This window comes from Toxorhynchites rutilus, chromosome 1 (assembly GCF_029784135.1).
Source record: "Toxorhynchites rutilus septentrionalis strain SRP chromosome 1, ASM2978413v1, whole genome shotgun sequence".
Taxonomy (NCBI): Eukaryota; Metazoa; Arthropoda; class Insecta; order Diptera; family Culicidae; genus Toxorhynchites; species Toxorhynchites rutilus.
Genome location: NC_073744.1, coordinates 18,329,120 through 18,356,942, shown reverse-complemented (window position 1 = coordinate 18,356,942; position 27,823 = coordinate 18,329,120). Strand labels below are relative to the sequence as shown.

The following is a 27,823-nucleotide window of genomic DNA, read 5'->3' as shown; positions in this document are numbered from 1 at the left end:
ACCTTAAACCTCCAGATGCCTAATTTTGTTGCATTTGCTTGATTAATTCTCGAATAATGCAGAAATTTGTGTTTCATGTGTATGACAGCCGCCCTAAGAGGGGGGGAGGAGTATCTAACCATCATATAATCATTTATTGCACCCTAAAACCTCCACATGCCAAATTTCGTTTCATTTACTTGATTAGTTTCATATATATATATATATATATATATATATATATATATATATATATATATATATATATATATACATAGATATTTATCATGTTTTAAATCTTCGTTCAGTAGTCTTATGTGACTAGACTAGACCTATGCGACTAAAATCCAATCTTACCGCAAGTGCGATATTTTGTCAAAGAAGGTTAGCTTATTAGCTTCAATTCAATATGTCGATCATCTACAGGGTGTCACCGTGAAAGTGATACACACATTTGAGTGCCTCCCGATGTAAACTCTGCCCTGTTCTGTTAATCGGCTGTGTTTGTTTTGATTACGACATATGTTTAAAGTGTACTTGTATGTGATAAAACCAGTGTTTAATTTTTTTTTAGAGGAAAATGGCATCAAGAAGGACCTTGGGCATAGAGCTTTCAAGAAACAGAAGATTCACGGATTATCTCGCAAAAATATTTAGTACCTCTGAATGGCTCGCATCTTCTCCCGGTTTGAATCCGTTGGACTAGCGCATTTAGGGATACATGCTAGGAAAGCTGGGTGAAGTAAAACATATTGGATACACTTTGGATACTTTTGAGAATTGTTTGGTGAATATCTGGGATGAAATACCGATCGAAGTCATGCGTACGGAATACGGGTCTAATGTACTGCGATAAAGTAAAAAATTACAACTTTTGACGAAAATCTGAGAACCACTATATCAGTTTGGCAAGGAATTGCTGAATTAGAAAATTATTCTGCCAAAAATGAACAGATTTTTAACAAGCTTTCGAGAATGGCCCAACATTTCTGGACAACAGTGTAAGCCACTTAGTGAAATACAGTGCGATCACTGATCAAATGGCCGCCTTTCATCATCGAATGACGTCGTTTTAGAGAGTGGTCTAGCATATATCTAGAATGCATTCAACTGAATACGAGCCGCTGCATTCATTCATCCAACCGTGGACATATTGAATATGTGCATGTGAGTCCCCCTATTGCTGGTGTTGGTTTCACCTGACTGCAACTCCGAAGACCACTAACACATCGCTCCGAACCAACAACATACAGCATTTGGGCACCCAGACTCGACCCCCGGTACCGGGTCCAGAGCGTGATCGAGATCTCGGCACCGTCGTGTGTACACGTTTGCATATCCACGCATGGCGTTCCGCAAATTGAGCAGCGGCTGCCGAATGCCACCATCAAAAGTGAAAGACACAGGGCGGCGGCGACGGCAACTCCGCGATCGCGAAAAGCTACCGCCAGAGAGTTTCGTGAGAGCACATTCGCCGTTCGTTCATTGGTGTGCAAAAGAACGCCCAAAGCGTTAGCCTGCCTGCCAGTTTGGATCGGAGCGGCCGCAGACATAGTCAAGGCCTTGATCCGCTTTCTTTGCGTACGAGAGCGCTCGCGAAACGTCGTCGTAGTCGTCGTCATCGCAGTCGTCAGTCAGCACCGCGCATTGCGACGGGCGAACAGGAATTTCAAGTGTCGCCACACATTACCCTGCGCAATTGAACCCTCCGTCTTCTTCTGTCCGGAAGTATATCCGCTATTCAGTAATTCCGTTTCCTGGTGAACGTTTCGAGACAGAATCAGAATTGTTGTGCTGTGTGATTAGCGACCCCCGGTTTTGAGAATGTTGGATAGTTTTGTAGTGAAGAGAAATCGAAAACGAAACTAAAGGGGGAAAACAGGGTGAAATGTGTAGGATAGCCCCCAGCAGCCAGTGAGAGTTGAAGTCAGTCACACATAAATACACGCGCACAAAGTGGACGCGAGTGAGTGAACCAAATATAGATACTACACACCTGAGTAAGCGGGAGAAAGGCAGACACAAACATCGACAAAACAACAACCACAACACAAGAAGAGGACCAATGACAACTTTCATGTCGCGAAAATTCCACTACTTCAGCAGTGTGCGATGGAAATTCGCATTTGGCGAATTTCTAGCGTATATAGGTTTAGTCTACGCAGTATTAGCCGTTACAGTAGGTAAGTGAGTGTGATTCATCAACACAAAAAGAGCGAGTCCTTGAAGCTTTTTGTTTTGCCCCTCTAATGCACAACGGTTCGTAACAGAATAGTTGAACATCCTCGCATCGTTTGCTTCGTGTCATTATCACACATTCCTTAAAACAAAACAAAAAAAAAAGCCTATAAATTTGTCACCTTCAAATACACAAAATTAAGTTCGTAACAATCGAAGCAATCGCTGAGTAAAACTGGTTGTTTAACAAACGGAAGCAGATAGGCATTGAAGTGGAAAGGCAAACTACGAAGAAACACAGCAACACAACATCACATTCATTGGCCATTCGAATCGTCAATGTGGTGTGTGTGGTTGCACTTTGAAAAACAAAACAAAAAAAAAAAACAAATGTTGATCCGCCAGCAGCAACAGTTAAAAAGGGGCAATTGAAAACAAAGCGGTCAGCAATGTGAAGGCAAGAAGAAGGGAAAAAAGGTACATGAATTTATGCACAATGGTGGCACAATCGTAACCAGAGCGAGTAATGCCAGAAGGAAGGAACACAGAATCGGCAGCGAGTTTTTCTTCACTGGGCAAGATAGTTGAAATGGATAGTTGTACTGAGAAAAAAAAGACATGTTGGTCTGTAAGAGTAACGACTGGTTTTGATGTGGAGACCATAATTGTAATGTCAGGCTTTATAGGGGGTTGTTGAACTTTTAAATCGCGGAGAAAAAAAACTGACAATGGAATGCATATGAATCGATTTAGACAACACCAAAGCTTTTGTCAATTCAGAAAAAAGGCTTGATGTGATTCATACAAATTGTGGTGCGATGGAATCTGATTCATCGCGTCATAAGGTTCGTCGTCTGATCCTCGTCACATGCATTGAAATTCTTGACGGAGCTTTGGAAAACGTCGTCATCCATGTGGGGCTTTTGAGTTGAGTTGGAAAGCACATAATGTTTCATTTGTCCAATGAGAATGACCGACAAATTTATGTTTGGAAATATGTATACACTAACGTCTCGATTATATCACTCTCGATTTTATCACCGAAAATGTTTCGCTTAAATTACGTTTTTTAAAACGTAAGAGATAAGGTGACAATTTCAATTCTTCGTTAAATTGTTGAACAAAACATGAAAAATAAACGGAGAAAAATATATTTTTAAGCTGCCAACTGTATAGATCAGATTTACTCACGATTTTTTTTTAACTGTGTAAGGGGCTGTCCACATACCACGTGGGCAGAAAAAGCATGATTTTAGACACCCCCCTCCCCCTCCGTGGACAAGCGTGGACATTCCTTATACCCCTCCCCCTGTTGTCCACGTGGACATTTCTCCAGTTTTTGGGAGAAAATCAAGAGAATCCTACTTTTTTCGCTTAAATCTAATTTCAAGTTTGTTTCAATTTTCTATCACATGTTTTGTTAATAGAAATGATAGCCTTGTTAATAGTAACAATTTGTTTTAAATTCACCGATTTTGATAACAACGCGCTGTTCAAATCGTCTAAATGTTGTAATGTACAGGGGAACTTCGTTATAACGTACATTTTACCATTTCCAAAGTGCAAAGGATTTTTTATGTAAAGAACAATAAATTATCTGTATTGTGATGCTAAAACATGTTTTGTACATTTAATCAATCCCGAAATACAGCTGGTTTTGTGATTCCGGATTCTAAAAAAATAATCAACAGTACGAAGGGAAACACCATGAGAAAGGCTGGCTACAGCTTCTAATTGAATTTATTCATTAACTTTACTAAAACAGCTACACAATAATGTATTATAGACTACGTTTGTGAGTTGTTTATTATGCTTCGATACAACGTACAATTTTGAAAGTGAAATGTACGTTTTATCGAAGTTACCCTGTATTGCTAGTTTTGGATCGTTCAACACACCCGAATTGTCACTCAACCGAATAAACGTTATTTGTATTGACTGCATTAAACTTTGTGCTTCGTTATTGGGAAGGGATAATGACAATGGATTGGTGGATTGAACACACTTTGAAAATAAAAATTTACTTCTCCGTATCAAATATCTATTCTATGTAATTTAAAATTATATTAATTTTCGAGTGGTGAAAAATGTTTAAGGAAGGTTATGTCTAATAATGATTTTATATTATAATGACCAATTTAAGCGGTAATATTATAGTAGTTAAAGTCTCCTTCATTTAATATTGGAACAAATTCTTTTGCTCATTGTGGCGCTCCTAGTGGACGGATTTGGAAACTTTTTTCACCCACGTGTCGGGAAATTCATTACCTTTCACCATGTATTTATGTCATAACACCAAACGATAGCATTTTGTAAACAACCGCCATGGAAGCCGAACGGAGAGATAAAATTGTGCACAGTTTTCTTGAAAATCCATTGTTGTCGGCATCTAAGCTAGCTAAACAGCTTAAAATGCCCAGAAATACCGTATGGCGTGTTATCAAGCAGTACAAGGAAACATTGACGACGGCTCGGAAGCCGCATTCGAAGCGTCGGAGTGGAACTGTCGACCGGAAACTGCGTGGGAAAGTCATCAAGGCCGTCAAGAGGAATCCCAATCTTTCAGACCGCGATTTGGCCAATAAGTTCCAGGCCGCTCACAGTACGGTGCGACGAATTCGTCTCCGGGAAGGAATAAGGTCATTCCGAGCCAGCAAACAGCCAAATCGGACGCTGAAGCAGAACAATGTGGCCAGAATCCGTGCTCGAAAGCTGTACGACCAAGTGCTGACCAAGTTCGACGGATGTATTCTGATGGACGATGAGACCTACGTGAAGGCGGACTTTGGGCAAATCCCAGGTCAAAAATTTTATTTGGCGACGGCTCGGGGGGATGTACCTGCAAAATTTAAGTTCGTGTTTGCGGATAAATTCGCCCGCAAGTACATGATTTGGCAGGGGATATGCAGTTGTGGACAGAAAACCAAAGTCTTTCTCACTGACAAGACAATGACATCAGAAGTCTACAAAAAAGAGTGCCTACAGAAACGGATTCTGCCGTTTATTCGTGCCCACGACCGTCCAGTAATGTTTTGGCCGGACCTCGCAAGCTGCCATTACAGCAAAACGGTTATGGAATGGTACGCAACGAACGGGGTCAGCGTAATACCGAAGGACCTCAACCCCCCAAACTGCCCCCAGTTCCGGCCGATAGAGAAATACTGGGCAATCACGAAGCGGAGACTTAAGGCAAAGGGAAAACTTGTTAGGAACATGACTCAAATGAAGAACTGGTGGAATCAAATCGCCAAAACGGTGGACGAAAAGGGTGTGCGTCGCCTAATGTGCCGTATTACGGGAAAAGTGCGAGAATTTCTTCGAAACAGCAATGAATAATTTTTTTTTATGAAAGAGTAAAGAAAATGCTACATTTGTATGAAAAACAAATTATGAATTCGTTAATAAATGACTGAACTACACGCAATTGTTTGTGTTCCAATATTAAATGAAGCAGACTTTAAGTCGGGGTCAGGATTACGTGTAATCAACAGTAATCAAATAACACCAAGTCAAAATTTCCATTCAACTTGTTTTAATTCTAGAATGAACGTAATATGTCTCAGAACCCATTCATATACATTAATGATCGCGGATTGCGAAATATTTTCTCGTCTTACAGAAACATTAACAGTTGATAATGAGTGAGTAAGTAGTGAGTAAGGCGGATGGAGTCTTAGAAGCGCCATTGAAGTGTTCTAGATCGTTGATTTTTAATACGTTCAGCTACGAGCAGTACTTATTGGAATTCAACGAGACTAGTTGCTTGGTAGAAGCTCATAATGCAGATTTCCTTCCAGTCCTACCAGATCCAGAGAACCTGCTTCGGGGTTTTATTAACTTGTTCAATATCTTTTTTAACTCAACATTATTGTGAATGATTTGCTCTTCACAATTTGCTACAAATATGTCCCGTGGCCGAGTGGTTAGCGTCACACTTTATCTTGCTGGGGGTTCGAGTTCGACTTGTACTGAGGTCACGCGTATTCTAGGGCTTTACACTCCTGAATACATTCAAGGCGTGTTCTACGGTATAGAAATTTCAACTAAATACTATCTACTAATAAAAATGACGCAAGTTATACCTACGTTGAGAAGACTAAAGTTCCACTGGGTGCCATCTAAGTCAAGTCATGCATTTTCGTTGCGTTTATGAAACGAATCGTAGATTGAGATGCGTTCTTTCAAATGTTTTTCGATAAAATAAACCTTTATTCCGGAATCCGGTCGGATTTGAAATTAGCACAATATTGCGTTCATTCTTCTGATCGAGTCAAATCCAAACGGGTTGTGCAAATGTTGCAAACTTGCAACCCACTAGAGGCGTATTACAAAAATTACCAGATATCAATAAAGAAAAACATCATTGAAAGAAGCAGATCTCCACAGATACGGCCCGCGGCCACTAATAGAAGAATTTGTTGTTCGTTTCAATTTTCGGAAAACCTTGGTAGCTTTCGGAAAATAAATACGAAGCCGTTTTGTGGTCAAGAGTAGAAGCTGAATCGAAACCTGCACATAAGTCGTGATTTTCCATACTACAAAAATTCCAACATTTTTGTGTCTTTATCCTGACGGAATACATGATCCTCTATTACAGATTGGAATAAATTGATCGATGCCAGTTCATGCGCGTTTCTTTCAAAATATACATCTCCGGGAGGAAGTCCAGCCATATGAAAAAATATGGATGTCTGACCGGGCAGCACTCTCAGGCAACACTGTCTTTCTATTGTTGAATACAGAGTATTCAGGGTTGGCGTATATTTAAAAATATCTTGTAAATATAGAACAGATCTTATTAAATTTTGACTTTAAATAAGGGACTCAGAATGAAAGGGTTGTAAGTGATTTGATCCATTTCTCTTCAACAACTTTCTCTTTAGTAAATAACTCAACTGCAAAAACTTTCCAATTTGAGTTTGCTTTAGAATCCGATAGACGAGGCTCTGACACATTGTCAAATACAGCTTGGAATGTGATTGCAGCTTAGTTATGACCAAAAGAGTAGAGAAATCGATGATGTCACTTACACCCCTTTCAATACACTTTACGTGTCCACGTGGACATTATCAAAACCCCCTACCCCCTCACCATGGACAAGCGTGGACATTTTCGTAACCCCTACCCCCCCTAAAGTTGTCCACGTGGTATGTGGACAGCCCCTAATTTGTTTGGATGGTTTTATCAGAATTTTTCAACATAAAAAGGAAGAAGTATTTTTGCCTAGTTAGATGTTCTTTAAAAAATATAGAGGCTTTTGTTCAAAACAAGACCATATTATATTATCGCTTGTTTTTCAATTCGGCTGGAGATCCGCTACCATGCCGCTGTGTTTGTCATGAGATCCCATTTTCAATCACTATCATAGTTTGATAGAGTGAACATCGGGGTTTCATTATTCGTCTCAGCAAACGTGCTAGGTCGCATTTTTTTTCGTATCGACTTACAATCGTATAAAATATCAATCAAAGAATGCATCATCTGTATCCGAAATCGTATAAAATTCAAAAACACGGTTTTCTATATCATTGATGGATTAATTTGTACACTCCGTCCAACTTCTATAAGACCAGGTGATGATCTTGCTGCTTTGGGTCATTGTAAACAAACAGCGATTCAATTTATATTCTACTGTATTTTTTCTGGTAACTACTATGCATTGCATGATTTTCATATGTGTGTGTGAACGCAAGCGTTGAACGTGAACATACGTTTTTGTATTTTTCAAGTGTCAAGTTTGTATAAGACCAGTCACATTTTCCGTTGTTTCTGTTGCTTTTATCAATAAATCGGGAAAATGCCAAAAAGAACGGAGAGCAAAAAAAGAACAAATCAATGCATTCCATCAAGAAAATATTGGTATCAGAGAAATTGCTCGTCGGACGATTCCGTTGGACGATCCCATCAAGTAGTGCTGAATTATTTGGCGAATCCGCAAGGATACGGTGAGAAGAAGAGAGCTCCACGTAAATCGAAGCTCTCTGACCGGGATAAGCGGGAAATTGTATGGACAGCTTCGAATACCTCAAAATCGCTTATGAGAGTGAAGCAATCTTCAATGCAACTGTTTCCCGGGAGACAATTCGTCAAATTTTTGGTAAAAAGTTCTTACATAAAGAGGGCTAAAAAGGGTAAAGTTTCCAATCTTATACCATCTCACATCGAAAGACGTCTGAGTTTTGCCAAAGATCCCATTAACCGACAGTGGGACGTGGTATGTTATGACAAAGAATGTTTTCAAAAGACTATATTTTGCTACTAGCTGACCCGGCAAACTACGTCCCGCCCTAACTTTATTTTTTGTTATCAATACCTTCAAACATTCACGTTTTCTTACTATGAGCAAGTTCATGGGTCCAATCGCAGAACTGTTCTGAACTAACACAATTCTCGTTCAAGATTTTTCAACCACTTGCAAATAACATGTTTCTCCGTAGCATGGAATCAATTTTTTATACAGAAAATATGATAGACCAAAGACAGCGCTAAATCGGACAATTCCTTCCTCGAGTTCTGCTCTTATCAACACATTCGGCTTTTTTATTGGTATAGATAGAAGAAGATATAGGAGTGCGTTTCATCACATTAAAATCCATTTCCAGTTTAGAACAAAGATCAATTTCGCTAGCGAAAACATCAAATAGACTAAAAGCACTTGTCACTATATAATTGTACAACATATGGGAATTTAATTTTCCGAATTCTCCCTTTTTCCTTCGGAGTTTTCCGAAAATTATCAATTGTCATGTTTTTTTAACACACTGATAAATATTTTTCATTATCTTCTCCTACACTTCTAGCATATTTAGTTAAATGATAGTTTTTCATATTTATTCTTTCTATTTTGGTCCACTGCTTTTTCTTCTTTTTGTTTTTCTGGTATGGGACGTTTCATATAGCACATGGACACTGACAGATTTTAGATAATTTGATTTCTTCATAACTACATTGTGTCAGCCAGACCACTGTCGGCCGAATGGTGCCCACACTCACCTGCGGGAGCTGTTGGGGGAGGACCGATAAGCAACAGTCGGTCACGTGCTTCATGGCAGGAATCTCCCTGATCCCTCACTACTGGTGTCGAACCACCATAAAAACATTTATTGCATCCTAAAATCTCCACATGCCAAATATGGTTCCATTTGCTTGATTAGTTCTTGAATTATGCAGAAATGTATGCTTCATTTACATGGCAGAGGGGAGGAATGTCTATTCACCATGCAAACGATCCGTGTTTCCTAAAACATTCCCATGACAAATTTGGCTCCATTTGCTTTATTGGTTTTCGAATTATGCAGAAATTCCAGTTTCATTTGTATGGCAGCCCCCCCTTAGAGAGGGGGGTGGAGAGTCGAACCACCATAAAAACATTTATTGCTCCCTAAAACCTCAATATGCCAAATTTCGGTTCATTTGCGTGATTAATTCCCGAGTAATGTAGAAATTTGTGTTTAATTTGTATGGCGAATGTTTTGAATGTTTATGTTTTGGTGAAGGCTCGTGTATGGTTTGGGTGGGACTCGATGGAAACGGAAAACTCAAGATAGCTTTCACACCCTTCGAAATGAATAGCAAGTATTCTGGAAACCTCTCTATTACCGTTCTTGCGTAGATATCGTTGCAAAAATTCACATTCCAGCATGCCCATGTCGCTATTCATAACAGCAAGGAAACTTAGCAATGGATTAAGGACCAAAAACTTGACTTATAGAACTGGCTGGTTCGCTCTCCAGACTTGAAACCTGTTGAAAATCTTCAGGGGATCCTAGAACTCGAGAACCAATCAAGCAAATCGAGCCAAAATTTGGCATGTGGATGTTCTAAGGTGCAATAAATGATTCTATGGTGGTTACATACCCCTTCCCTCCTCTCTAAGTGAAGGGCTGCCTGCCATACAAATGAAAAAAATCTGCCTAACTCATGAACTAATCAAGCAAACGGAAACAAATTTGTCATATGCAGAATTTAGGGGGCAATAGTTGTTTATATGGTATGGTTGACAATCCTTCTCCCTCTCTAAATGCAAGAGGGCTGTCATACAAATAAAACGCAAACTTCTACATAACTCGAGAACTAATCAAGCAAATGGAGCCAAATTTGGGATGTGAGCGTTTTTGAATACGAGAAATGTTTCTATGATGGTATGACACCGCTCCCTCCTCTGAAATGGAGAGGGGGTCCCGTAAAAATAATACACGTATTTCAACCAAACATGACTATTGAAAATTTTCGGAAAACTCTGAAGGAAAATGGGAAATTTCGGAAAATTCAATTCGCATATGTTCTATATTATTTGATTATTCCGTGCTCCTGCGGCCGAGTGGTTAGCGTCCTATACTATCATGCCGGGGGTTCGGGTTCGATTCCCGTTCTGGCCGGGGGATTTTTCGTCAAAGAAATTTCTTCCGACTTGCACTGTGGTCACGCGTATTCTGCCACTCCAGAATACATTCAAGGCGTGTTATTCGGCATAGAAATCTCAACTAAGCATCAATAATAAATATGACGCAAGTAATGCTACGTTGAGAAGGCAAAAGTTCCACTGGAACGTTAGTGCCATCCAACAAGAAGAGGATGTTCTATTTGACGGATTAATCCAGTATACAGCATATTCAACTGGCTGAAAATAACTCTATTCAAGTTTTGGACGACATAAGTTTCCCCAGATTCAAGCGATGTTTCTCATAAACCTGTCCGTATTCCACCCAGTTCCCCTACACTCAGCTCAAGAATTGATTATATTTATTTCACATTGCTCTTGTGGGAGCTGTTCCACCGCAAATGATGATTGTTTTCAAACATTTTATTTTTTTATTTGGCTTAAATTGACGCCTTTTTTATGACCAAGAAGGGTAATATGCATAATCGGTTTGTCATTTTGTCTTTAGGTCTTACTTTTGAGAAGGACCTAAGCAAAGATTGCTTGAATATTTTGAAAAATATAACTCAGAAACGGTTGGTCCAATTGATTTGGTGTCTTCCGCAATGATTTAGGGGGGTTATTATTGGGGCTATATGTAGAAAGTATGCACTGTTAAAGAATATGTTTTATTTTTTTTTTTTTTTGAAATTTGCACTTAAAAGTCAAAAAAGGTGTTTTTTGCTTTTTTGCACAGTGTTTCAAAATGGAGCAATGATGGACAAAGAAGTTATATTTTTTTGAAAAAGTTGTTTTTTTGAAAAAAAATTAAATGCTTTTTTTTATAGTTTTCAGACCCGATTTTATTAAAGTACGCATAATTTGCAGTCAAACAGGTGTATGACAAAAATTTTCTAAATACTAGCGTTTCTGAGATACAGTGAATTAAAAATAAAATTGTCAACTTTTCAAATGTTTTTTGAGTCTTTGAGAACCCAGATAATTTTCTACTGCAATGCTTGAATGAAGTGATGTGGTTAATTAATTACGACATAAGGTTGTGTAAAAAATCAAACATTATAACAAATCTTATTCTTTTTTATTTTTCGAGTAAAATTTTCTCATAAAATAATCTTTGAAATTCAGAAACGGTAGCTTTCAGCAACAATTACCCTTTTTTGACGTAGGACTACGTCTAACCGGAAGATATAGGGGGTGAAATGGAAATCTAGGCACTGAACAAGTAGGAAAAAATGCAAGATTTGGAACGCTTATAACTCGAGAATTTCTCAATAGATCGCAAAGGTTTTTGCATCAATTGATAGGAAATATATCTACGCATCTATCATAACGAATAACATTTATTTTTTCTTGAGATAAATAATTGAATAATTGTGAAATATCAAGCATTGTCAAAATGCACTATGTGCCCATTTTTGATTGGTCCAATTTGTGCTCCTCAAATCGTACCGACCAAAACGGGCAACCAGAGCAGCAGCGAAATAGAATGAAGCACGATTGGAAAGGAAAAAGAAAAAAATGAACGAAACATTGGTCGCAGTCTCACACATGCGTAACTCTCGAGCCAGCCAGTCAGCTTAAAAATCCCCGCTCCGCTGCCGTAACGATCCATTCTTTGTGTGGACACCGACTGGACAACATCGTTGCTGGACGGGCTGGACGGCGAGGGATCGAGTGCCTTTCTCAAGGCAAGAGGGCGGAGGTGGTAGCGCTGAAGTAGAGTAGAGTAGTGTTTTCAAAGGGCCTTTCTCAAGGCTAGAGACGAATGAACTGCAAAAGTTTAAAGTCTCTATAATACAATACCTTCCTTCCTTCCGTAACGATCATTCTCATTCAAACCGTACACCACATCGGTTCGCATCACAACACATCAACAAACCAACCCAAGCAGCCATGTCTGGACATGGTAAAGGAGGAAAAGTGAAGGGAAAGGCAAAATCCCGCTCGAACCGTGTTGATCTGGAGTTCCCCGCAAGGGTAGCTAGGCCGAGCGCGTTAGTACCAGTGCACCAGTCCCTTTTTAGCCTGCATGTGAATCCAAATGAATGTATTTTTTTGCCATCGCTCCCTTTTAACGCTCATTCGTTCGTCTCGTTGGACTCGCCCCTCTGGCTGAGTCTGCCGATTTGTCTCTATCCTGTGAGTGTGTACCGCTAGAGTATAAAACACGCAGACCCCAAAAAAATATCTTATTTTCTTTCAAACCGTAAACCCGTGTGGTTGTACGGCATCGGCATCGTGGACGTAACAAAGGAGGACAAGTAAAGGGAAAGGCAAAGTCTCACTCGAACCGTCTTCTTCTTCAATGGCACTAACGTTCCTAGAGGAACTTCGCCGTCTCAACGTAGTATTACTTGCGTCATTTTTATTAGTACTTAGTTGAGATTTCTATGCCAAATAACACGCCTTGAATGCATTCTGAGTGGCAAGCTCTAGAATACGCGTGATCACAGTGCAAGTCGGAGGAAATTTCTTTGACGAAAAATTCCCCCAACCAGAACGGGAATCGAACCCGAACACCCGGCATGTTAGTTATGACGCTAACCACTCGGCCACGGGAGCACACTCGAACCGTGCAGGTCTCCAGTTCTCTGTTGGTCGCATTCACTGATTGCTCCGCAAGGGTAACTAGGCCGAACGGATTGGTGCCGGAGCACTAGTATACCTAACAGCGATTATAGAGTTTCGGCCGTCGGAGTGCTCGAGTTGGCTTGCAAAGCTGCTCACGACAATCAGAAAACCCGCATCAAGAACAGAGCAGCTTCGGTTCGGCGCTCATCAAGGCAACAATTAGTTTCAGTGAGTGGCAAAGTGTTTCTCCACGTCGCACGTCGCATTAAATGTAATTTACTGAACAACATGTCACAAGCTGGATGGGAAGAAATTTTCCAACTGTGAAAGCTGTGGCGAGTGGCAAACGCAATAGCTAAACAGGAAGGTTTAACCGAACAAGATGAAAATATCGAGTGATAACAAAAACACAACACCAAAGATTCTTTTCAGAACCATCAACATATTCATAAAGAGTAAACAGTAAACTAATCCATTTTTCAGGTAGATAGGTAGGTATTCAGGTAGGAGCAATATATTTAAAATATATATTTAACAAAAGCTGTCCCCTTTGTATAGTCCTACGTCACTCCGGTTATGTCCCCGACATTACCCACCCGTCGTTTTTAGTTTTGTTTTGCTCAAATTGTATTCTGAAAATAATCGGACAACGGTTGCTGAGGGATGCGGTAGAATCAGAAATGTTGGAATAATTATTCTCAATTTGGGAAAACCTAAATTATTGTTGTTCTGTTCTAGTGACAATATTTACTCCAAAAAAGCAATGTAAAAGCTTATCAAATCGAAATTATCTTCAATTCAACTACGGCGTTGTCTTAAATTTTACATACGGACAAACATTTATTGATCACTAGCTGACCTGGCAAACTTCGTCCCGCCCAAAATTTGTTTTTTGTTATCAATACCTTCAAACATTCACGCTTTCCTACTATGAGCAAGTTCATGGGTCCAATCGCAGAACTGTTCATTGATTGATCTTCTAATCGACCCGGTTGAATTTTGTATGGCAGCTCCCCCTTAGGGAGGAGGGTGGAGTGTCTAACCACCGTAAAAACATTTAATGCACCCTAAAACCTCCACATGCCAAATTTGGTTTCATTTGCTGAGTTATGCAGAAATTTGTGTTTCATTTGTATGGCAGCCCCACCTAAGAGAGGGGGAAAGAGTATCTAACCACCATAGAATCATTTATTGCCCCCTAAAACCTCCGCATGCAAAATTTGGTTCCATTTGCTTGACTATTTCTCGAGTAATTTTGAGAAATTTGAGTATCATTTGTGTGGCAGCTCCCCCTTAGAGAGGGGGTGAAGAGTCTAACCACCATAGAAACATTTATTGAACTCTAAAACCTCCACATGCCAAATTTGGTTTCATTTGCTTGATTAATTCTCGAGTATTGCAGAAATTTGTGTTTCATTCGTATGACGCTTCAGAAAAGCTGAAGATTTTTTACCTTTGGTTATTTTGCTGGCATGCTTAATAAAAACTGGCAATACACAGAAAAAAACTGGAAGGTTTGGCAACTCTGCATATTATTGAGCGCTCATTTTCATGTTGTCGAAAATAAGGTGACCAAAATTTTAGGTGAAATAAAAAATCTAACTTTCTTATCTTTATAGATAGAGGGAAACATAGTTCGACAATGTCTTTCGTTTGATACCTATATTGATGGGGTTTCGAAAAAAAAATATACATGGCGCAAGTTACCCACGTACATAGAAACTGGTCAAGCTAAATGAAACCGTTAAAAAAGAAATCGGATACTGTGTATAATTGAGTCCGTCCTGTATACCGAAGAGTTTTATGGTCACCCAGATCGAAAATCGTTGCCCCATACTCCATCTTTTTTTTCATACTACAGCTTTTAATATACTCTTATGCAACTCCTTCAATGAGAAATTTAATCGTTAAATTTTGAACCGTTCGACTTTAAAGAAGGTCTGTGCATGTGCTTTTTATTCAGAACATAAATTTGTGAAACGCACATTGATTTTTGATTTTTGACATTTTTTTGTTAACAACTAGGTACTAAATTGACACAACATACAATATCGATCACATTAATTCAACATGCAAAAGATGTCATGATTTTGGTATAATATAGAATGTAATCAAAAGGGTCCGGATTCATAAGCATTACTTTAGCAGTAGCACATTTTCTGTTATGTTTAGGTTCATTTAATGTAATAAATCGAGATGCTAAAACATGTGCTAAAAATTAATGTTTGGTGTAGCTTCGTCTCCTAATTCAGTTATTTTCTCTAATTGAAAACAGTTAGGTCACACAAAAAACCTTATGTTGAAATAGAATTGAAAGTTCTGAATGTGGAGTCAAGCATGATGAAATCACTTGCAACAAGGGTGCTGATACATGCACACTTTGTGGAAGTGTTCTTCACACAGTTAAGGACTGTCAAAAATACATATCCCGTTCGATTAAACTCAAGCAGTCGCTTAAGGATCTTTCTATTCGATCCTTCGCTGATAATACTTCTTCTCAGGTACCTCAGGAGGATTGAGAAAATCCTTCCCATGTTTTATCAGAGGATGATCAATTGAATACTGCTTTTGATCCAATAATCACGGGAAGAGTCAGAAAGAGAAAAATTACTTCCTCATTCAAGCCTTCAAAAAAAAAAAATAGTATTGATCTCTATCCAGCCAGGAGGTTCTTTTCATTCTCCTGCTCCTTTCAGGAATAACCCTCCTGGTAGGGGATCCTCTATCTATGACATTCACTTCCCTGAATGGTCAAGTCATTCTAAATTTGCTTCTCAATCGGTTCCTGAACCCCAATCTTTTTCAGGAGGTATTTTGTTTTCTTCAATTGTTGAATGGACCTTTGTTTTTTAAATAATAATACTAATTGCTCATTTCGATCTGCCACATTAAAAACTTAAAACAAAAGCATCAAAAACCAGTCAATAGTATTTTGTGTGCCCTCCTTTGGCACAGATAACTGCCTGCAGACGTCGGAGCATTCTTTCAACTAAGATAATATTGTTCAATTTCTTCCCAGTTCTTTCCCAATTTTTTCCCAACCAGTTCTGAAAAAAATCATCTTGGCTAAGCTCAAAGGCTTAGATTTATACAGATATATTACAAACGAAAGTCAAAATGACACTTTTGTTGTTCATTATGCTTTGAAGTTTATTTTTCCACCCTGTGTCATATTCATCTTGATTATTGAAGGTTTCAGAATTGAATTTCATTTTAGCCAAATGAATATCAGCTGATGTTTACTTTTAACCTGAGGCAGCTGTGTGCGATTGGTTTTTATTTAGTTCTGCTTGTACCGCTGTTTAAGTCCTTCCCAATCAACGCAGGTAACAGGAAGATTATGATATGTAACCCACTTGACCATCGAGTCTAGAAGCAATTGTTTATCAATTGCAATACGGCGTTTAGGGACCGTTCGCGGCTTCTTGCATGTCACTATCCAAGTGTTTTATGAGCCCATGCATGTTTGCAGCTGCCGGATGCCGTGTTCGGAAATGCCTTATAGAATTCGGATATTTATTCTGCACTAGCTGACCCGGCAAACTTCGTCCCACCCAAACGTTATTTTTCGTCATCACATTCACGTTTTCTTACTAAGCGCACATTCATGGGTCCAATCGCAGAACTGTTCATTGATTTTCCTCTAATCTACTTTTGAAATTACATTTTATATAAAATTCCTCATACTTCTATCAAAACTCATCATCATACTATCAGATTATTTTCAGACAAAATTCTTGTTCAAGTTACATGGAATAAATGTTTGATACAAAAAACAGGAAGTGGGTTATATCTATGGTATAACTGCAAGGGTGACGTAGGACTATCGTTGATTTAGAGATCATTTGTTTGAAGTTGAATCTAAATCCATTCTGAATGAATGAATAAATGAATATTTGGGGGACTTCGAAAATGAGAGCGTTACGTCCGAGGCTCAAGGTTTTATGCATCCAATATTGATACAAAAAACCTTTTTTTTATCCCATATATTTATTTTAGGCTCATTAGCATTTTATCTGAAACAGAGCCGAATTTTAATCGTGTACATGTCACATGATTATCATTATCTATAATTAGCACATTACACAGTTGCCATTTTGTCAGTATTCCTTCTATACCATTGCATATGGTACATCTACACAGTAGCCATTTAGGCGTAACAGTTTTCTATCTGTTCTTCCATTATCCAGTTAGACCGAACAGCGGAGACAGTTGATTGATCATTGTTGAGCTATTTATAGAACAGCAGCCCGATGTGTCTTGCAGAGCAGAGCAGTTGTATGGATGAATCGATCTTATTTCGACCGTGGATCGATCTCCATCACTGATGATTGTTGCGTGGACGTAGTTATTCTGTAAAAACACAAAGATGGTCAATGAGGGCCCTGAGTTTTGAACTCACGATCGATCGCTTACTAAGCGAACGCGCAACCAATGTGGCTACGAAGACCCCCTCAACAAAAAACCTTGTTCTGAAGAATAATCTTCAGAAGCTTTCCTGCTAACTGCACTTGATTGACAAATCACAAAACCAAATGTATGTGGTCGCAGTATTATATGGATAGAAAACATTAAAATAAACTCGCTTCAATGTAATTTTTAATTCCAAGGGGAACTGGCAGATTATTTTTCAGCAACGATCACTTCTTTTCAGGTTTCTTCTCGATAACTAGCAAACGAAAAAGTTGCGCGCGTGTATGTGTGTGTGTGGCGGCTGCTTCGATGTCTTCCCGGGGAACCGTTTTTCGATGCTGATACTCTCTTGGTCACCTTCTCTTCTCCTTCTGATTTTCTGCGCTCCCTCACAGTCAAAACAAACTGATTGCATTTCAGGTCAGGTCAGGCCAGGTAATGAATCCCTCGATCCCTCGCCGTCCAGCTCGTCCAGCACGTTCAGCTCGTTCAGTAACGATGTTGTCTTGTCGATGTCCTCACGAAAAATGAATTGGTTTCACCACCAGAATATCGCTTAAGTATGCTTTTCGTGCGTGATTGAATCGAGAGAAGGTGTGGTTTACGATGGCAATTTGGAAGGCAAACTCGAGGGGAATGAACACTCTGAGTATGAAAATTTCGGCGGCTGAGCAATAATCGATTGAAAATTATATAATTTTTGCGATACGAAACATTTTCCGTTGCACGCGCATACAATATCGGATACGAAAATATCCTACTGATGGGGAAGAATAATCTTCAGAAGCTTTCCAGCTAATTACACTTGATTGAAAAATCACAAAACCAAATGAATTTAGTTGCAGTGTTGTATGAATAGAAAACATTAAAATAAACTCTTTCGCATGAATGTATTTTTCAATTCCCAGGGAACTGGTAGATTATTTTTCAGCAACGATGATAGCAACGAGGGTTCCGCGCGTGTATGTGTGTGTGGCGGCTGCTCCGATGTTTCAAGCGGAACTGTGGCATCACTCTCCTCCTGATGGATTCCCTTCTGGCCTAAGGTGCACAAACAGGCTATTGGTGACACCGTTCATCAGCGCTTTCATGATAAACGAAGTTAGCTTCATCACAACAGCGACAACATGTTCCAATCGCTGTTCAATTATAACTGAGTGGGTTTACGAGCGGCGCTCGCTTATATACCGATTGGTGATTTCAATAGCCTGTTTTCAAAGCAATTTTAAGACTATTGAAACAAGTTTTTGGATGAAAAAGTAACAAGTATATAACGCGTAGACATTTTATCTTTCGAATGAAGTGTTTATCATACCATTTCATTCAGTTGTTTAGGAGCTATTAACGCTCAAAATCTCGGTCTCTGGCGTAACGCTTTCGTTTTCGAAACTTTGATTTTACACCCCGGTATAGAAATGAAAGACGTAGTCCTACGTCAAAATATGATAGAATAAATACAGCCCTAAATCGGACAATTCCCATCTCGAGTTTGGCTCTAATCAACCCATTCGGCGATCCATGTTCATTTATATAGATGAATGAAGATATAGGAGTGCGTTTTATCACATTAAAATTCATTTCTGCTTTCGAACAAAGAGCTGTTTCGTTAGCGCAAACATCAAACGGACTAACAGCGAGTGTCACTATGTAATTGTAGAACATATGCGAATTGAATTTTCCGAATTTTCCCATTTACCATAGAAACATTTATTGCTCCCAAAATCCTCCATATTTTTTTGGTTCAATTTGCTTGATTAGTTCTTGAGTTATACAGAAATTTGTGTTTCATTTGTATGGCAGCCCCCCTCGAGAAAGTGGGGAGAAGTGTCGATTTACCATAGAAACGTTTCGTGCTCCCTAAAACTTCCACATGCCAAAATTGGCTCGGTTTGCTTGATTAGTTCTCGAGTTAAGCAGAAATTTGTGTTTCATTTGTATGGTAGAGGGGGGGGGGGAGGAAGGTAGTGTCGAGTGTTTGATATGCTATATATTACAATCCCCTGATGTGTAAACGGTTTAAATTGATGAAAGGTTTAAATTGATGAAGTTTCTCTACCCATGCCGTCAACAACGAGCAACTCATCGGCGACCAACGAAGACGAATGATTCAAAGTCACCGTGAACAAAGAAAAGAAGAACAAAAAGAACGAAGGGGAACATTTGCCTGGAGCATAAACATTGGATCTTGCCAGTGTTGCCACATATACAGACAACAAACTCAATCAGACAATTCGAACAGAACTGAACTGAACTATTTTTGCTACTGTCAAATGTGCCAAATATAGTAGTGATTGAAACCGTATTGTTTCGCAATATAATGGGAACAAAACAAAAGTTTGAAACCGTTAAATGAAACTGTGAACGCAATAATCAAATCGAAGTAATTTTTTTTAAATTCGAGGGGGAAGTGCCTCAGTACTGTTTTAAAACGACATCAAGATCAATTTCTGCAAGACCATGTATAAACACCACGAGAAAAGTGAGGATTAAATGAATGTTTATAACGCGAAACTAAATGAAATTTCTCCGTCGGTTTTCCCCAAAAATACATTTTCAAATGTTTCTTATTTTTTATTTAGCATTATTCTCTATGTATATAACACTCTCAATCTAACATATATCACATTTTTGATCAAATTAGACCTCTGTGCGAGAATGCATTGTGCAGTAACTTTTAGAATAGGCTCGAAAATTGAAAAATAGTCTTATGCAAAAAACTACTGGCAAGCTATAGCAGTGATATAAGCAGAATCTATACACTTCACTACAAGTACGCAATTATTACTTCGTACTTAAATCTAACGTAAAACTCTTATCAGGTACATAATTCGCAATACCGATTCCAATACAGATTTTCTATTTTCTCTACAGATAAAAAAGATCTTTTAGCTCGTAAATACAGATTTCAATGTGGTAACATTGGATCTTGCAGAGGCAAACTTTCAGTATCGCTCTAGATACGAAGCAACGAACATCGCTTGTTCTTCCTTGTTTTGCGTCATCAGATGTCTACGTTTCGGATCGACCTGTGGACGCGACAAACTACTCACTCGCTGATGTCTCTGGCATTGCAATCATTACATCAAACTGGCGCCATTCCATTGGGGTTATGAACTACACAATTGTGTGGGGAATCATCAAACTAGACTACCAACGGCTCACCAAAAAAATAATTGTTCATGAATATCGTGTGTCATTTGGTTTCACATGACAATAACAAAACTATCTCCACCAAGGATGACAGTTAAGCTAAGGGGGACCGGAAATATTATTAGAAAGGGCTTCTGTTGAGAAGAGCGTGAAGCGTGGATAAGAGTGTGTGTGTAAAATAATATCCGAAGTTATTAACAAGCGAATTGAACAAAATAACAGCGTTGTTCTACGCAACAAAATGGTTGTGTCCTGGACACAACCTCCTATATTTTTTTTTAAATAATTGTAAATCTCGACGTGTCATGCAATTTTAAGACATCTGGCATAAAATTTTTCTTTCTGGAAACCCTGATTTTCGGTGATTTTTCGGTTTTCAAAAAAACCTCTAATTTTAACGTCTGCAACACTAATAAATGAAGTTCGAATGAGCTAATATTTTGCCTATGGTATATTCCCAGCAAACATTAAATCGTATAATTTTGCACGTGTCAAGTCTTACAAGAAATCCGAATAAATCATAATCGCATATAATATCAATCAAAGTATGTGTCGTGTATATTTGAAATCGCATAAAATGCAAAAACTCGATTTTATATACCATTATCAAATTAAGTCGCAATTCGGTATAATAAACATCAAATTTATGATGTACATTGTCGTAAAATATATTTTATCCGCATCATATGCGTATATTACGCTGATGCAGTTTGTGTGTCGTATAAGCGTATAATTTAAATCTATTCAGTACTGTAGTGAATCGTGTTGCATGCTGAAGAAAATCATGAAACAGTAAATCATATTAGATCCTAATAAAGAACATATTACATCATATTGAAATGTCAATGAAATTCTGATGCACTCGAAAATTTCAACCGCTGTTGAATTAAATTTCAGATAGCCGCGCGAGATAGCTGGTGGATGATAATCCAGACGATTGGAGTTCGAACCCACATCGGAGCAGTTTTCACTAAACATTAATCTGTGCCATTTTAAACATTCATATTCCACGCCCAACACAAGTCAATCAAACAATTATTATTTCTACAAACATAAATACTTATATATAAAAATGACGATTCGTGAGGCTATAATAAACATTTCACGAAAATATTTTGCGCCATTTGTTTTTTTTTCTATGTCTGTAATAAATCGTATATGAGTATGGCAAAAGTCGTATTTGGTGCTTTGACAATTCATGAATATATTCATATTAGATCGCAATTCAATTCAATGTAATCGCTATTATAGCCGGTCAAAGTTGCATATTCATCCAAACAAATTCGGTAAGCATTTGCAATGTATGTATATGGCCTCCACTTTTGCATGCATATGCTAGTTAGGCGCATTATATGCCAACCAAATTTTAGGGCATATGATGTTATATATACGCTTGTTATACGATTTAATGTTTGCTGGGTTATCATGCGAATCAACATTTCGCAACAAATTCCGAATGAAAAATCGAGATAAATATATTTATTGGCACTTAAAACCATACGTTTTGTCTCATATTCCGAAAAAAAAAAACAGAAAAAAGTCCCAGAGTGTCGATTTTTGGCAAAAAAATAATTTCCGAGATGACACTAGATCTCGACGTTTGATGCAATTTTAAGACATTTGGCATAAAAAAATCGAAAGCCCCGATTCCTTGGTTGTTTTTTTTCGATTTTCAAAAAACTCAAACTTTGACCGCTTTGCACCACTTGAGCTTGAGCTTGGGTAGACTGTACAATTCGTAGTTGCTCTCCATGATTGACCTGAACCAACCAAATTGCACAAAGAACACACAGAATGACGCTTGGGACTAGCAAATCATTCTCGTTGTGCAATTTTGCGGTGATTCGAGCTTTAAATGGTCAATAACGACGCCGGCCACGTCCTTACAGTCACCAGGGGAAGGGAAGGAATGTTAGTATGATATTCGCCGCCCGAAGGCCAGAAGGGTCGCCTCTATAGCGTGGTTCCCTAGCGTTTATCATGGAAAGGATAGTTGTTAGTAGGGAAGGTAAAAATCAGGATTCACTGTGGTAAGTGATGTGATTGTGTAAACGTGAGCTATCGACAAGGTAATCTTTAGGTAATCTGAGGAGGAAAACCTATATAACTAATTGTATGTATTCTATTTCTATCGCAAGTTCTTTAGATCTCTCCATTTGCTAAGGCGAAGAGTTGTATTTGGGAAACCTGATAAGGTCGCCGAGAGAACTATTGTACGCTTTATAGAACTCCAATCGCGGCGGGGGAGTTTTTTTTTCAGGAAACCTGATTAGGTAACCAAGAAAACTCCTGTAAAACCAATAAGATGAGAAACTTACATCGCCATTTATCGCACACACACCTTATCAAACTTCAAATGCGACGTTGAAAAACGTTTGGGAATCCTAAGAAGGTCACCGAGAGAACTCCTCTAAAACTAATCGGACCGGCAATACACTTCGTTGATCATTGAGCAGACCCTTTATCGACCTCCAATCAAGACGGCAGGCAGGAATGGAAGAATTAAAGAATTCAAAAAATAAAGAACGCAATAGTTGATGAACATTGAAGAATTGAACAATTAGAGAACTGCAGACTTAAAGAACTGGAGCATTAACGGAACCAAGAATACCAAAACCAAAGTATCAAAGAATTAAAGATCTAAAGAGCCTCCGTTCTGTTGAGCAAGCACGAAAACTACTCAAAACTTCCTGTACCCTGGCCACGCGCCGGCGAGCTACAGTATCCACCAAACGGAGCACGAGACTCTTCCCCTTCTTTTATTATTTAAACACCCCTGGGTTCACCACTCCACTTCCATCCCCGGAACATACACACAAACACACACAACTATCTTGATCAATCATAGGACACGGACAAACTCAATAAAATATACACACCCACACACCAGAGCAGGCCCACCACGTAATAAATAAACAAATCTACATGTCAAGTCGATTACTTTGACCGCTTTGCACCACTCTCCCTTAAGTCCAATTGAGCTAATATTTGGCATAGGGTGTTTTTTCGAGGTGGTGAACATTTTGTATAGAGTAACTTTTTGAAATTTCTGGGTCGATTTTTTCCCATACATTCATTGGCACCCTAATATATATATATATATAAGTTAAGTTCCGAACGGATTTCGGATTAGAAAACTAAAACTACTGAGCAATGTTGCTCCTGTTAAGGTTACGACAGAACTGATTTTATTTAATGTTTCATGTATAAAGCTATCTTACAATCTAACCTATCTGCCTATCTCTGTTTCCTTTCGATTCTTCTTTTGTGTAGCCGTTTTATTATCTCAACCCGAGACCTCATCTGTGGCTGCACAATTTTCGTCGGTCGCATTTACCACATGGTGTTGTTTATGCTTAAGTGTTTACTTAAACGCTAGAACATTAATCCATGGTGTCTGCTCTGCCTCCTGCTGATAAGTTGCGTTGGCGTTGGCCGATACTGATGTTGTATTCGTGGTGTTGATAGCTTATATATAGATTCAAAATGACCGTTTCAATTGTTCACAAATATGATCAAATCTGGCACAATCAATGTGCAAATCTTGTACTGCAATCCAAGAACAATATTTGTGGTGGTAATTGTTATCTTACTTATGTAAAACAAACGATTCATGAGCAAAGAGGAAAAATTTCAAACAGTGTATTCTTTATTATTGCCATTACTGTATGTATAAACACTATTTCAGGATCGCAAAAATCGGAGGACGGCCCGTACCGGGGTAAATATATCGGCAAGTTCAACTCTTACCACCACCAGGCATCGGGCGATGTGTACGCGGTGGACGAATACACCTTCCTGCTGACCGGTTTCAACTACGATGGCAACGGAGTGGATACCTTCTTCTGGTCCGGTGCGAGTAACCGACCCGGACCGCAGGGGTTCATAGTTCCCGACGAGTATGGAAAGTATGTATCGGTAATATCGCAACAGGTATCATCCAATGTAATCGCATCTGCCACACATTTCAGAACGAACATCCTCGAGCGGTACTTCAACAAGGATTTCACCCTCCGCCTGCCGGACAACAAGAAGATTACCGAGGTCAAATGGCTGGCGATCTACGATTTGAACTCGCAAAACAACTTCGCCGATGTGTACATTCCGGAGGATTTCGAACCGCCACTTCCGCAAAAGGCGGGAAGCTTGTCTCGGAACAGTCACGGCGTGAGCAGCGAAGGGATCGATATACTGGACTCGAAGACCATTCGTATTCCGGAGTTTAGCTACGACGGGAAGGGACGAGAGGTGCACTTTTGGGTTGGCGTTGGGCCCTCGCCGTCATCCAAGGGACGCAAAGTACCGGACGAGATGGGATAGTAAGAGCCGTTGAACAATTCGGTGAGTTTCACTCTCCAGTAACACTTTGTTTTGTTCCGTTTTCCAGTTTGGACCCGATACGGGCGTACGATCGGGAAACTATCACTCTGGAATTGCCCGGCGACATGACCATCTTCGATATCGATTGGTTCGCAGTGTATGACGTTGAAACGAGGGAGGATTTCGGCTCGATTTTGATTTCCGATGATCTCAATGTGCCGCCGTCACTGGTGAAGGTGACACCCCATGCTGATTCGCTGCCGAATTGTCGTCAGCTGCACAAGGACTATCGGGTTTCGTGGGAGGTGTTCGGTCCTCAGATAACGTTCCAGCTGGCCGGCAATGTGAAGGAAGATGAGTACATGGCATTCGGAATCAGTGGTTCCGATACGAAGAGTCAGATGCAAGGGGCAGATGTGGTTGTGGCGTTCATTGATGGACATCAGGGGTACGCGGTGGATTACAACATAACATCACTGGCGCCGTGCGTCCAGGTATTGGGCCAGAATAAGGGCGTCTGTCGGGACGATCTCGTTGGGGGGCAGGACAGTTTTCAGCTGCACACGTTCAGCCGGGAGGACGGGATCAATACAATCACCTTCCGGAGGACACTCATTTCATCTGATAACGGTGACAAGGAGTTTGTCTTGGATCGACCGTCGTACATTGTGTGGGCCTTAGGTCGACTCGATTCGAACAATGAGCCCACTTATCATGACGTGTATCCGAAGAAGGATATCATAATGTCGTTCAACACGTCGGAGCCGGTTAACGATTGTTTCAGTTTTACGCGAAGTGAGGCCAATTTGAAGGATGTTTGGGAGCGATCGCAAATCTTCGATCGGATGATTCGATCGTTTTCGGCAACGCTTGGGCCGGCTGGGGGAAAGCGTGGTTATCAGGGTCTAACAGGGCATGTTTCCAACGGGCTGGCGTGGTACATTAACGGTCTCTTGGTACCGGAGCTATGGCTCAGGAGAGGACTTACTTACTCATTTAAGGTTCGTTGGGTAATGGTACAAATGAAAGCTTTTAGATTTGATCCATTTCTCCGTCATTGCAGGTGCGCGGGGGCAATAATCCGCACTCTCCTGAGTTCTACCATCCGTTGGTGATAACTGACGAACCACGGGGTGGTTTCGATCGCCTCTCCGATGCTAAGCAGAGCGAAATACGTGTGCTAGCGGGGGTGGAGTTCACCCGTCGTGGAAGGCCCAAACCTACGGCTGCCGGGCCGCTGTGCCTGGCACGCCATCCAGACAGCCAGGACCGCCGTTTGGATGACAACTTCGCGACGTTCAAGAAGTTCAATCGGACACTCAAGTGGAGCTGCGAGTCGGGCGACCCGGCCATATTGGAGATTACGCCGAACTCGAGTTGGCCCGATGTGGTGTACTACAACAGCTTCACCCACGCCAACATGGGCTGGAAGATTCACATCGTGGACAGCTATAGCAGCACGGCGAGAAACGGGGGGCCAACGAGCGGAAGCAACATAAGACTGGTAGTAGCGGCGGCATTGCTGCCTGCCCTGCTTGGGGCGTTCATCTCAGGTGTGTTCTCGAACGTTTGACGAGGTAGTATTTGTTTATTATTATTATATTATTTAAATTGATGCGGTGACTATCGGCGGTCCGGGAGAAAAATAAACGAAAGGACCATCATCTCTCAGAGGGACTCATTTCGGATGACAGACTTGGCGGGAATTGTTCGGAATGGAATAATAGCACCATAGAGTCAGCACACAGTGGTCAATATTTGAATTGCAGTTGTTCTTGAGAGATGCTTCTTATATCATATTTCGTATATATATTTTCAACATTTAGTGTCCTACATTTGATTGTTGTGAGAGTCTACAAAAACAGGCGCTGTATAAAAGCTCTGGGAAACAAAAATTCTTCTGTTTCTTTTGTTGTCAAAGCTGCGTAACTCTACACGAATAGCTACTGGAGTATCATATCAATGCTTAATGTTTATAGATATATTCCTCTTCTCATGTGTGATTGTACCTACGATCATCGTCATCACGCATCCGGTTGTTAGGTTTCACTTTGGATGTCACTTTGCTAGTAAACCTCGATTCAATTAGTTCTGGAAATGCTTCGAAAGCAGCTCGTTGTAGATGTGTACCTCTGGCAATGCTCGAAATCAACATTTGGATATCCACGTCGAAAATCCAATGTTAAAAGAACTAAATCGATCGTGTATGATGTGCTGAAACGTTTCGGTGAACGTACAACAGTTGATCGGATAGGACGCGTCGTGCTGGGATTTACGATCGGAAGCTGAGGTTGGAGGTATTGAAAACAATTAAAGCAAACCTGGCTGTGGACAAAAAACCAAGTTTCTCGTCGCGAACAAGACAACGGACGCGAAGATATATAGGGAAGACTGCCTGCAGAAATATCACCTTCCGTTTATCAAGGCTCACAAAGATTGCATTGAAAAATATCTCAATCCTCCCAATTGCCCCCAATTCCGGCTAATCGAAAAAAAAAACATTTTAGGACACCATCATAATGGATGAGATTTTTGATACCATTCTACCATGAGTATATGACGTTTTTTCACGAATAGAATTTCTATCAGCTCAGCGGTAAACATTCTAATGCATACAGTTTAATAACTTTCTATCATTTGGTTAATATTCGTTAACGTAATTTATTGCGCCTTTCATCAAGATATACACTGTTGTGCGGTTTGTTATATTGATAGAAATATCTATATATGCATATATGAGGTCTGTTCAAAAAGTATATTAATTGTTTAATTTTTTTAACGTAGGACTACGTCTAACCGGAAGATATAGGGGGTGAAATGGAAATCTAGGCA

The 27,823-nt window shown here is 39.7% G+C and overlaps 1 protein-coding gene across 1 annotated transcript; it reads left to right on the top strand.

Annotated features, from left to right (window-relative positions):
• The first annotated feature begins 1,367 nt into the window (after nucleotides 1-1,367).
• Nucleotides 1,368-26,649, top strand: LOC129769134 (protein Skeletor, isoforms B/C). The gene is made up of 5 exons (XM_055771212.1): nucleotides 1,368-2,162; nucleotides 24,360-24,579; nucleotides 24,643-24,990; nucleotides 25,059-25,992; nucleotides 26,055-26,649. Exons 1-5 carry the CDS (start codon nucleotides 2,045-2,047, stop codon nucleotides 26,562-26,564), a joined length of 2,130 nt encoding a protein of 709 aa, XP_055627187.1. The 5' UTR covers nucleotides 1,368-2,044; the 3' UTR covers nucleotides 26,565-26,649.
• Nucleotides 26,650-27,823: the final 1,174 nt, after the last annotated feature.